Source organism: Typha angustifolia, chromosome 4 (assembly GCF_048772165.1).
Source record: "Typha angustifolia cultivar Huaian chromosome 4, ASM4877216v1, whole genome shotgun sequence".
In the NCBI taxonomy this organism is placed as follows: Eukaryota; Viridiplantae; Streptophyta; class Magnoliopsida; order Poales; family Typhaceae; genus Typha; species Typha angustifolia.
The window spans coordinates 1090323-1102623 of record NC_133242.1 but is presented as its reverse complement, the minus strand read 5'-3'; the positions used below and the strand labels follow the sequence as shown (position 1 = coordinate 1102623).

At 37.6% G+C, this 12301-nt stretch overlaps 2 protein-coding genes and 1 long non-coding RNA gene across 4 annotated transcripts; 2 read left to right on the top strand and 1 right to left on the bottom strand.

The window, feature by feature from the left end:
* Nucleotides 1–479: 479 nt before the first annotated feature.
* Nucleotides 480–3952, bottom strand: LOC140758582 (reticulon-like protein B8). 2 transcript variants are annotated; one of them, XM_073094785.1, is made up of 6 exons: nt 3796–3952; nt 2909–3102; nt 2648–2828; nt 2435–2576; nt 1686–1755; nt 480–922 (listed from the first exon to the last, which is right to left on the bottom strand). In XM_073094785.1, exons 2-6 carry the CDS (start codon nt 3090–3092, stop codon nt 753–755), a joined length of 747 nt encoding a protein of 248 aa, XP_072950886.1. In that variant the 5' UTR covers nt 3093–3102; nt 3796–3952; the 3' UTR covers nt 480–752. The 2 variants fall into 2 exon arrangements, with proteins under 2 accessions (XP_072950886.1, XP_072950887.1); XM_073094786.1 differs by having other exon boundaries at nt 2909–3097; nt 3796–3923.
* A 2985-nt stretch (nt 3953–6937) lies between these two features.
* On the top strand, nt 6938–8581 carry LOC140759503 (oxygen-evolving enhancer protein 2, chloroplastic-like). The gene is made up of 4 exons (XM_073096087.1): nt 6938–7292; nt 7401–7633; nt 7911–7961; nt 8090–8581. Exons 1-4 carry the CDS (start codon nt 7052–7054, stop codon nt 8348–8350), a joined length of 786 nt encoding a protein of 261 aa, XP_072952188.1. The 5' UTR covers nt 6938–7051; the 3' UTR covers nt 8351–8581.
* A 937-nt stretch (nt 8582–9518) lies between these two features.
* Nucleotides 9519–11290, top strand: LOC140759171 (uncharacterized). Its single transcript, XR_012104203.1, has 2 exons — nt 9519–9676; nt 10944–11290. It is a non-coding gene; the product is annotated as an uncharacterized lncRNA (long non-coding RNA).
* The last annotated feature ends 1011 nt before the right edge of the window (nt 11291–12301 follow it).

Here is a 12301-nt window from a genome sequence, read left to right as displayed (position 1 = left end):
TTGAAAGGAATTCCAGGTTTGGTGGGCAAGCTCGGAATTATGGGGCGAAAATGCAGCAGCTTCGTCTGCACAGGAAGAAACCATTTTCCGCCACTGATCATCGCAGACTTTGGGGTATTGAGTACCGAGATCAGCCTCGCAACAGTCAGTCGACACATCAAGAAGCGGCCGCCCGCCATCACAAGGGCAAAGGCCAAAGCAGAGGAGCAGAGGGAGGAAGATAAGGAGGCAGAAGTTTTGATCCATTTGCAGTGGATGAAGTTTTTGATGGTGCTAAAAGAGAGACAAGGAGCTACGTTATAGGAGAGTTCAAGAGTCTTTGGCAGGTTTAAGGCCGATGCAAGTTTGGAATCAGAAAACAAAACTCCACCAACTTCTCCAGCTTTGTAGCCAACTCTTTTCCCCTGTCTATCCACAGAAAACATTAGATCAACAACAATTTCATAGTGCAGTATAAAGTTAGGTTGACAATGTGGATCTCATCATGAAGAACACATCAACACTTCAGCTAACATGCGATCATACAATTCACATTTCAGAAAGAGGGATGCTGAAATTTTACTTCCCTTTAATGGCAGATATATGAGATAGCACTAGTTTCAGATACTTCAAAATGGAGACAACCACATGCACAAGAATATGCTTTGCTGCTCACGATGCAGTTCATAATGTTCAATTCCTGTTTATGAAAGGCAAAACCTTTCCGATTACAGAAAACTGATCAGCAGGTAACCACGAACGACAATTAAAATCTACTCGTTCTTCTTTGACTTGAGACTTCCCTTTGGAATTTTGCTCAACAAACTCTCATCCAACTTCTGATACTGATTTCGAAGCAGCCCAAGAAATTTATAGAAGAAGTCATCAACTTGATCTTCGTATTTCTCATAGAGCACTGGTAGAGTGTGAGCGCCAACAAATGCTGCACCAATCAGTTCTTCAGTTCACTCCAACTTACAGTAATCATAAGTATAAAGAGTAGATTGAAATAATTTATCACATGCTACTTCCTACATTAAGATAAATTGCCCGTTATATTTCTCTTCAAGTTGTAGGCCACCATTTACTTCAAACATATGTAATTAGACAATTTGTGGAACCTTGGCATTGCTTGGTGTTTGAAACATAAAAGGGCATTATGGTGCATGAGGCTCTAGTCCATAGTTCAAAATTTAAATTTCGGTTTTAGTTTCAACTTGGTTCAGAAAAGGAAATGTGTCAATTAATTTCAGTCTGTTTCAGTTCTAGTTTCTTTTTATCAGTTTTAGACTTCTTTTGATAAATAATTTTCTTTATCTTAATATTCAATACATCAAACCAACTCTAATAGCATTTGCAGAATGAGGTTGATATTGTTTTGGCACAAATTGGATTCAAGCCAAATCCATTTTAGAATTTAAAATATACAATAAAGAAATTGTTTTAGGATTGTTTCAGTTGGATGCTAGTTTTGAAGGGGCAATTTTCGATAGGACATGACCGAAATGCAAAACATTTCGATGAAATATCCCTGTTTCGGACAAAACTTTAAACCATCCTAGTCTAGTCTAGATGGGGTTTGGGGAGGGTATGCAGCCATGTCTTCATTTCCAATTTTCCATTGATATCAGCATATGAAGGATGTACCCCGATTGCACATGCAAAACAGATACCCCAAGACCATTAAATTAATAGGCATCTCTTACCAATATAAATAACAGTTAAGAAGTTGCACCAGCTCCCAATAATAGCAGCAGCCCACAAACCTAGCACAACCTGAAGGAAGATGCAAGCTCGCAATCATTCTCTGTGTAAGCTTAATTAAATGCAGAAACATCCTTTAGATAGAGTTCAACCATGAAGCTGCACAATAGAAGTACCAGGACAGTAGTCTGAAAGACAAGCGCAACAAGTGAAATTCGTGGTACTATAATCAAGAGTCAACAAGTCAGTTAAATCATCGTTAGAATGTAATTATTCAGAATAGTCCCTCCAACCTTTGGCACTCAATCAAGAATTCAACATCCTCTCACTTGTGACAACTGTAAATTCAGCAATAACTTTAAAAGCTTAAGAACAAACAACAGTTTAAAACATTTATATTCTAACACTCTCCCTCATGTCAGAGCTTGAGATATTTTTAATAATCTCAGCTTAGGTTCTTAGGGAAACAACTGTTAAAATGATATATCTTATGACAACGATTATTTGTATCTTTTGATATGAACCATCTACAGTTAACATTAGTTTGACTATCAACTTTTACTACCAAATAACTGAACTAATGCTTTAAAGTCAATTCATAATAAAGAAGATAATCAAGGTACGTGTTCTTTTAAATGTTTGCTGGAATTAACATCCATAATTTAAAGAATATTTTGTGCACTGGAACAAATAACGAGCATAAAATCATGCTACCTTGCAAACAAGAGAAGATCCACAGAAGAAAACTTACCATAACAAATTGCTTCAGATTCCTTTGACATGCAACATCTTGAATGAAACCCAAGAACTGATTGATTTGGGCACCCATGGAAACAGCAATGTTCGCAAATAGTTCATCAGGCAATCGAACACGAGGTACTTCAGAAGGAGACCTGAAGGAAGCCAAGTGACTAGCTACTTTTACCATAATATGCATCTAGCAATATACCGATAAGCTCTATACCTGCTCAATATGCTTGAAGCATTGGACCAAACAAACTGAATAACCATTCCAATAACAAGTACAAAGCACACAATAGTCAGAAAGTGACAATTAAGCCACTCAAACAGAATCCATATAGCCGTGGCAGCAGTCAGAACACTGGATGATATCTTCTTGTTCCTCCATAACAGAACATCAGCAGCTACAAGAAAAAAAAATTAGCATTGCAATGCCCAACCAGGAAAAGGTCAAAGTAAGAAATAGAAGAAAGAAATGGCTTACACTTTCCACCACCCAAGACCTTATGGATGGCGTTCTGGCGCCCAAATAGTTTATTCATCTGGGCAGAGACAGCATTTTGTTCATCAAAGAATCTCACAGATTTTTGCTTGGGAAGGTTATCAGTGATGGTCTCCACGATTGTATTCAATATGTTTTCAGTTGCATTTTCCGCATGTTCAGGCATTTTTCCTATTCTGGTTAACAAACAACATCAAACCAACTAATTGTCAAGCATCAATGAGGTCATAATTCAACTGTCAGTTAAAACATTCAACAAACACTAGTTGAGTCTAATAATATTAGTAGACGGCACAATAAAAAAAGACTTGGTAGAATTCTGTACAGAAGTGTCTATTAAGAGCAAATCACTGAGAATTTGGGAGAATCTATCATTTAAACATGCTTAGATAAAAGAAAAAAAAAATGTCAACAGAGACAATAATGCCACTAATGATACTTATATCTGTTGTAATGATCGTGCAAATATAAGATTTAGTTCAACCTATAGTATATTGCCATTTTTAGCATCTTATTACAGCAAATAAAATAAAATTTGCAAGGCAAATACAAAGGTGATTCCTTTTCGACAGAAGCCAAAGGAAAGACCATAAAGAGAGAAGCCCAAAAGTGATCCCTAGCATATAATACAATCTCTTTCACCAATCTACCAACAGGCACCCCTTTTAAACTTGCAAACTTCTAGATCGAAGATAAAATCAAGAGAAAACAAGCAAAAGGAGCACCAAGAAATCAATCACGTGCTAAAACAAACACTCTCTAGAGTTACTAATCCATAGCCAACGCAGCTGAGCAACCTGCAAGGAATCAAAAATCGCCACAACCGCAGTAGGAACAAACCAATCTATCGACAGGTAGAGAGGGCTCACCTGAGAAAACAAAGGAGGAAGGCGAGAGGATTTCTCGGGAAGGGGAAGAATCTTGCTAGGGTTTTAAACTTTTTAAGTAGAGATAGAGATAGAGATAGAGATAGAGATAGAGACAGTCTGGGTAGCTTTGGGGACTTCAAAGGTCGCCCGAAGAGGAGCAGTTCTAAGACAGTACCCGATAATAGCGTACATGTGTCGGATTGCCTGCATGGCAGGGCTAAAATTGTAATATAAATATACAATAGACGTACATTTACACTATAACCCCTGTGTTTTAAGAAATTATGCATTGGTTTCATTTGGATACGCCAGTACGCTGTATATTTATTAATTGCAAGGTACGTGCATCATTTAACTCGTGCTACTTTGGACTAATTAAATTAAGATGGTTAATAAACTTTGCTTACAGAACTATAGGCTCACATTATTTGTATACTGGGAAAATAAATTAAAAAGCGAGCCAACTCTTCGTCATATAGGTCATATGTCACTTAATTTGCATAGACTTATATATAATATTATAGTAGTCTTAAATCCTTTTCCCATTCTATCATTAATAATGTGTAGACTCCATGTAAATGTATGTTTAAATAATGAAATGGCTCTCTTTAGCTTCCATATAAAGCACAGTAATACAACTGATGATCTCTGTCATTGGCTTGCAAGCCTGTTGAAGGTTACTCCTTTCGAAAGTATTATTTGAAACCATCAAACAAACGCCACTCGCTCTAGTCCTCACACCAAAAACTACCTTATCATCTCAACAACCCCTAAATTTAGGATCTTGTTCAATTCAACGCCACACAATGTATCTATAAATTTTCACAACCTTTCTTATAATTTCCAATAGGAAGTAAAATAAGAATAAGAATAAAATGGCGTCTATGAAGTATCTCCTCCTCGCAACCCTCCTTGTGATCTTAATGACCAATGTGAAGATCTCCGCCGCCGGCCGCCTCCTCTCGGAAACGCCGACCATCCCGACGTTCCCTAACTTCCCATTCCCTACCTTCCCCACTCCGAAAATTCCGTCGTTGCCGGATTTCAACTTTTTTGGGCCTGGTTTCAAGCTCCCTTCATTCATACCACCTACATTTGGTGGACACCATTGAGGGACTTTGTTTTAATTTTTTTTTTTTTTCATTTCTCTTCATGTAACTTGGGAGGATGATGCTGTCGTAGACTTTATATTATTATCTGATGCTTTGCCAGATTAACTGTATGAATCTGGAACCTGGCATGATGGTTGCTGTTGAATAAAAGTATCACAATTTGGAAGATATGTGGATGAGTTTGTTTGAATTTGATATATTATCTCTGTGAATGCCATTTGCCAAAGTTTTGAAACGCTCGTTATCTTTCAGGAAACAGAAAGCTTAAAATGAAAGCTTTGAAGCTCATGCTATAGGACTGGATTTTGTATAAATAAATCAGCGCTGAACACATGCTAAACACTCGCTAGAGTTATTCTTCTAATGGTAGCTTGTCACAGCAAGAGGAAGGGATGTCCTCCTTGCCCATCTTTGCTTGCACCGTTGCGCTCATCTCTCTCACTGCACCTATCACCGGTGTAACCGCTCTACCTCATTGCTCCTTCCTCGTCACCCTCACTGCATCGTCCTCAATGCCCTCATCGTCATCCTCCCTCCGCTTCAAGTTAAGGTAGTAGTGGTTACCGTCTTCTCTTTAGTTTCTTCTTACATGAGCCGAAGCTACAGTTAGTTAGCCTGCTGTGTTTGTGTGTTCGAGAGTATTATTTTATTTAGATCTGGTGCACCCTCTCGGCTTGATGCTTATTTCTTTTTGTTGTACTTTTAGTAAGGGTGTACCAATATCTCTCGTAATATTATGTGTATCAAGCTTTTGTAGAAAAAAACAAAAGAGAAAAAGTCAATGTTAGGTGTTATAATATAAAAAATTAAATAATCTTATTGAGAGATTATGAGTTTAAATATAGATTAGATAGTTAAACTAATCTTTAAAAAAAAAAAAACTAAGCATAATGAGCTAAATTCATATGGTCCAAATTGGGTTCCACCATAAATCCATAATATCTACCATTAGTTAATAGACCTAGATCTGAATCGGTAAAATTTTGATTACTGCTCCTAAAAAGTTTACAAATTTAATTGCATCCAAAACTAGCTCAACAATTGCAAACCATCAATGAAGCATTACTCTCTCTTGTCCACACAAACTGAGAACTAGCTATTTCAACAACCTCTAAATTTAGGGTTTTGTTCAATTCAACACCACCGCAAAATGCATCTAAATTAGTGGAATGTTGGCAGCTATAAATCTTCACAACCTTTTTTATTTTCTAGTTTTTAAGGGAAAATAAAATAAAATGGCCTCCATGAAGTATATTACTTTTACTATCCTCTTTGTGATCTCAAAAGCCAATATAGAGATTTGCAGAGCTGGTCGTCTCTTATCCGAGCCCTTGGCGGAAGCAAACCAGACGGCGTTAACCGCCGGCTTGCCGGTGGATATTCCGACCATCCCTGCATTGTCGGACTTGTCCGCAAACATGCCAAACTTCGCATTTCCTCCCCTCCCCTCTCCAAAATTTCCAATATTGCCTAATGTCACTTTTCTGGGGTTTAATTTTCACATCCCTTCATTTATATCATCCGCCTTCGCCTTCGGCGGAAAGGATTGAGAAATTTTTTTTGTGTTTAATATCGTAAAAGTTACAAATACTAATTTGTCATAATTCATAAATACTGCTTCATTTTTTGTGCGCTATATTTTATCAAGATTTGTTATTGAGAGGATTGACTCATGTTATTCAGCTTATTTAGCTTACAAGCTCGTATCAATTAATTAAAAAAAAGTATGAGAAATTATTTATTTATTTTTGTAATGTAAAAAATTAAACATAATGGTCTATTGATTGGAAGCATTTGAACAAGGTGTCCATCCATTTGAGTTGCAATAATTCACACCAAGAAATTACACAATTGGGTATCTAAGAGAGAGGGGATGGGATGGAAGAAAAAATATGGTGTGACGTGGCCCAATCAGAACTCTAGAAGCCTTATCCAAATCCAAATCCAAATCTCTAATTTGAGGTTGATTCCATCACCCACATCCACACAATATCCACACCAAGATCACTCCCTCCACTCATCATCAAATCCACAAGAGCAAGTCAATAACACAAACACCTTCATACCCAAAGCCAGCAAGAGAGCCAGAGAGCGCAGAGAGCAGAGCAGAGCAGTGAGCGAGAACAAGAGAGAGAGAGAGAGAGATGGCATCGACTGCTTGTTTCCTCCACCACCACGCGCCGTCCACCGCCGCCAGGACCCCGTCGCAGCGCTTTGCGCCGAGCGTTAAGCCGACGCAGCTCGTCTGCAGGGCCCAGAAGCAAGCAGGAGTCGACGAAGACAGCAACGTAGCAGTCTCGCGGCGGCTGGCTCTGACCGTGCTCGTCGGCGCTGCAGCCGTCGGCTCCAGGGTCGCGCCGGCCGATGCCGCCTACGGTGAAGCTGGTAATGTTAAATTCTTTGCACCGACCACCTGTTTGCTATAATACCTGAGCTGATCCTAAAGGCATCTCAAAAGCAAACAAAGCCTTGATGTTATTCTGCATTGTGCAGCTAATGTTTTCGGGAAGCCGAAGAAGAACACGGAGTTCATGCCTTACAGTGGCGATGGATTCAAGCTTTTGATACCGGCGAAGTGGAACCCGAGCAAAGAGGTAGAGTACCCTGGGCAGGTGCTGAGGTACGAGGACAACTTCGATACTACGAGCAATGTTGCAGTCATGGTCACCCCCGCTGCCAAGAGCAAAATCACTGACTATGGCAGCCCCGAGGAGTTCCTCGCACAAGTAATCACATTCCCCCTGTTGAAACTTCTCAATATTATTTTGCGTCTGCCATTATGGCTTTACTTCTATCCTGGCATTCCTCATGAAATCTAGAAATCTTTTTAAGCTAGTTGGCTATCACTGATATGAAGTACTGATCAAGTAGTAGAGCCTCAATAATTTTATCATTTGTTCCCCATCACCATGCATACAGAAATTGCTCGAAAAACCAGTATACATAATCAGATAAACTGTGATAACATTCAGAAGAAATAAGTATAGCTGCATACCTGTGCAGGTGGATTACTTGCTAGGAAAACAAGCTTATTTTGGGAAAACAGACTCTGAGGTACGTACGAGAATGCCGATCAATTACTCTCAATTAGCTATTTATCTGCATGCTCTGAGATTCAAGCTTGTCTGTCTAATAAATTTGCTGATATTTGGTAACTATGAAATCTGAATCAATATCCACAGGGTGGTTTCGACTCTGACGCCGTCGCGACCGCCAACATATTGGAAACCTCGACGCCGGTGGTGGACGGCAAACAGTACTACTTCATCTCAGTTCTAACAAGGACAGCTGATGGAGATGAGGGTGGGAAGCACCAGATCATAACTGCAACTGTTTCTGATGGGAAGCTTTACATCTGCAAGGCTCAAGCTGGAGACAAGAGATGGTTCAAGGGAGCCAGGAAGTTTGTGGAGAGTGCTGTCAATTCCTTCAATGTTGCATAGAAGGAAGAGAGGATGGCAATAACTAAGTCTCTTGCTTGTAAATGAATGAGTGATATTAAGAACTTGCCATCTCTCTAGGATCAGGGTGTGTTCATAATGAGCTTTTATATCTGCTAAACTTTTTAGATTCTATCATAATTGTATCAGAGACTACTCTTCCAGTAAATGTGGCATGGCATTTGCAAGAGCACTGTTAATGATTCATTAAAAGCTTCCTGGTTTCACTTCTAATTGTAGCACCTCTGAATGATACTGCCTGTTGTTGAGAGAGACCAAAACAAATGGCTCAAGGACTAAAGTGTATACTACTTTTTGGCCCTTCCAGTCATCCACAAACATTAATTTGAATGGATTATCATGGTTAATCCAAGAAATGCAACTTTATTTTGAAATATTCTGATTAATTTAAATATCCATTAATTTTCCAATTCCGTTACCTTGTAGATGAGTTTAAGTAGCTGTAGATATAAATGATACCCTCCAATAATCATGAATAAGTTTATAAGATTAAAATAAAAAATAAGTAAAGAACTATATTTTAAATTTAAATGAAGAGTGCGAGTAATTATATTTTGTCCTCATTATTTTTTATATTATACCATTTAATATTTACCATTCAACCATTCTATTTTGGTTAAAACATTTACATTATTTTATTTCAATAATAAATTATCATGTATAGGAGTTTAAGTAATTATAGATCGAAATGGCATTAATACCCTCAAATGATCAAGAATAAGTTTTTAGACTAAGACAAAAACTTAATAAAGAACTATATTTTAAAGTCATTAATTTCTATTTTCAAAAGTAATAAAATATTTTTTTATTTTTTTAGCTATTATCAGGGCAAATTAACGAGTATATTTTAGGCTTAAAAGTAAATATAAGGTAATTAGGGATTGAACAAGAATATAAATAAGAGATAATTCTACTTAAAGCCTCAAATTATTAATGTTATATATATAATTTTTTTTATTACTCACATACACATTATGAATTAAGAAAAAATAATAATAATTATACGGACATCTAAAGTAAAAATAAAGTTTTAGATGTACGTAGAAAATAGTGATAGTTCAGGAGGTCTAATAAAATTATCTCTTAAAAATAAAATACATTGTCCAAAATCGGACGGTCAAGGAAGGGCCAATCAACAAATGTGGGCCGTCCATCACAGCTCAATCAGATTAGGGTTCGTCTCTCGCCCTATCTCTATAAATTTCACCGAGAGCGGCGCCTCCACATCCAAGGAAAGCGAGAACAGCGTACAGAGAAGACGATCGAGGAAAGTTTTAAGAGTCAGACACTGAAACGATGAGGGCGAAGGTAAGAGAATTTCGATCGCTAGTTAGGGTTTCCCCGTATCTAAATCCATCCTTTCTGTTATGTTTTTCGACTACTTGATCCCTTTTAGTTTTGTTCAAGTGATCTAGCAATGAGTACTATGCATTCTTCGTAAGAACGATTTTTTATCTTAAGTAGGGTTTTGGTGTGGATGTTAAATATTTTATAGGAGAGAATGGTTGTGAATCTTGAGGGTGTGATGAAATTATTTATGCAAGAGGGTGTTGTGTGTGAAGTTTGCAGATGTAATGGAGACGACAGGACGGTGATTTATTAATTTATTGCATCTGGTGATAAGGAGCTTTTTAAGGAGAACGGAGGATTTATATTTGGGATCTTTATATTTTATTTATCGAAGCATATGATAGGGTGATGGGTGAGTTATGTTCTCACTGATCGGTGAGTTTTCCTTCGGTTCTTGGTAACAGAAACTGATTGAGAGTTTGCAGCTGAGTTAGTTAGAAGATGTTCCAAATTCATATAAAGGAGTTTATAACCTAAATGTGTTTATCCGATGGATGAACTGAGTTTTGTTTCCAGAGGTTTGTACACCAAAATATCCCTCCCTGCCTGTTTGTATGATTTGTTGCTAGGTAATTGTGATGTGCCTTGCCGGAGATAATGGTTTATAAATCTTGCTATGATTTAATTTCATGGATTATGAGTCTTATGTACTGTTTAGGATGTCCATGAATGAGCAGCATGATACAGTAGGAAAAAGGGAAATTCCATTGGGAAGGATATCTTTTTTTTCTTTTTTATAAGTTTGGGATGTAGAATGAGTAATGAGTTGACAACAAAGTACCTGATGCTAAAGTTCATGTATTCTCGACTCTTCCTTTTAAAATGCGCTGCACCGGAGTTCTTTGTACTCCTTGCACTCCTTGCACTCTACATTACAGATTTTGGGTTTTCATAGTATGCATTAGCTAGCCTGATTTCAATCAGTATGAGGTTTCTGACCCTTCTAAGTATCATATCCTGTATTCACCAGCTAATATGGATGATAAGCATCTGTGGCAAGAAAGAATTGTGATCTCTTGTAATCACCAAAATATTATCTCATTTTACACTAGTTTCTAAAATAGTAGACTTATTTACTAGTTTGTTTGTTTCTTGATTCATTACATCCTGCTGCAGTCTGCCTCTTTTTGTAATTTAAATTTGCCATTGTTGTCCCATTTTTACAGTCTGCTTGTCTCTATAGATTGCCCATTAAACTCGTGTATTGGTCCTTTGTCTTGTACAGTGGAAGAAGAAGAGAATGAGGCGGCTCAAGAGGAAGCGCCGAAAGATGAGGCAGAGATCTAAGTAGTGAGACACTCAAAGTCTGTCTCTATGTCGGCAGAAATGATTCGAGTAGGGAGGACAACGCAAGGTCGGTCTCTATGTCAGGCAACCACTCTGCACTGGATTTAATGTAGGGATATTAGATCCTTCTGTTAGCCTTATGCTGAGTGTGTGGTTCATATAGAGAGCAAGCCTCGTGGATTATCTTTAATTGCTTTTCTATTTCAACATTAGTTTGTTTGAAGGATACTTCTATGTTTTACCTTGAATTTTGAGTACATGTTAAGAACTGTTTTATTTCTGCAATAGTTCTCTTATCTTTGAACTTCTTTAGGCGGCTTGAATCTAAATTTATACCATACCAAGAGGTTGCTTGCTTGTTATGTTTTCAGTTTATATCGACTGATGGTTCTGTACTTGGAAAGCTCAGCATTCTGGATGTCCAAACGTTGGGCTTGATTCACCTTTAGAGTAGCTCTGCAGGTGTTTGAAATCCGCTAATTTTGGATACAAAATAATAAGAAACCCTCGATTCCAAAGTTTTGAAACTGAAGTAGGATTAGTGATAGCCCACGGGCTTTCTATCGGAAAAAAGAAAAGAAAAGAAAAGAAAAGTACGAGTAATGGGAGAAGAAAAGGTAACGCAAGTTGATGATATCGTGGCACGTATAAACTCTGCGTCTCTATCCGCACTGCAAACAAAATTGAGACTTAGCTGCAGTCTGCATAGATGTCTGTTAAAACCTTTGTTTTATTATTTATCTAAAACCTTTGTTTTTGCATAAATGCCTACGAAAGTTAGGGAACAGGTTAAATTTTGATCTATTTAATAATAAAAGGACAGAAATATGATTATTCTCTTTTAGATACGTTGTTCTTAAATAAGAATATTTTTGGCTTCAGATTTTTTAACATATAATTATTAAAAAGTAATTCAAAAAACAATTCATGTAAAAATAACAGGTTTCCAGGGGTAAATAAATACAAATTTTGGAGGTATACATCCAAATATCCCTCTTTCTTCCCCTTCTCCTCCTCCCATCTTGGGTGCACCCTCCTCGTCCTCGCCATCGATTTCCTCTTCCTTCTCTGATAGGGTAATGTAGATTACTAAGAACTGCTAAATGCAACTGAGAGAGCTGCGTAATCCGCAATTTTAAACGTTGGCTTTTTGGGATTATTTCAGGCAGCGGCATATGCGCATGTGTGAGTTTTGGTAGCCACTTGCTGATAAACTTGTACAAGGTACTATGTTGTCATTCTTTCTCCTCCAGTACTGACCACGAATCCAAACTTCTTGACGTTGAAAAGACTAAA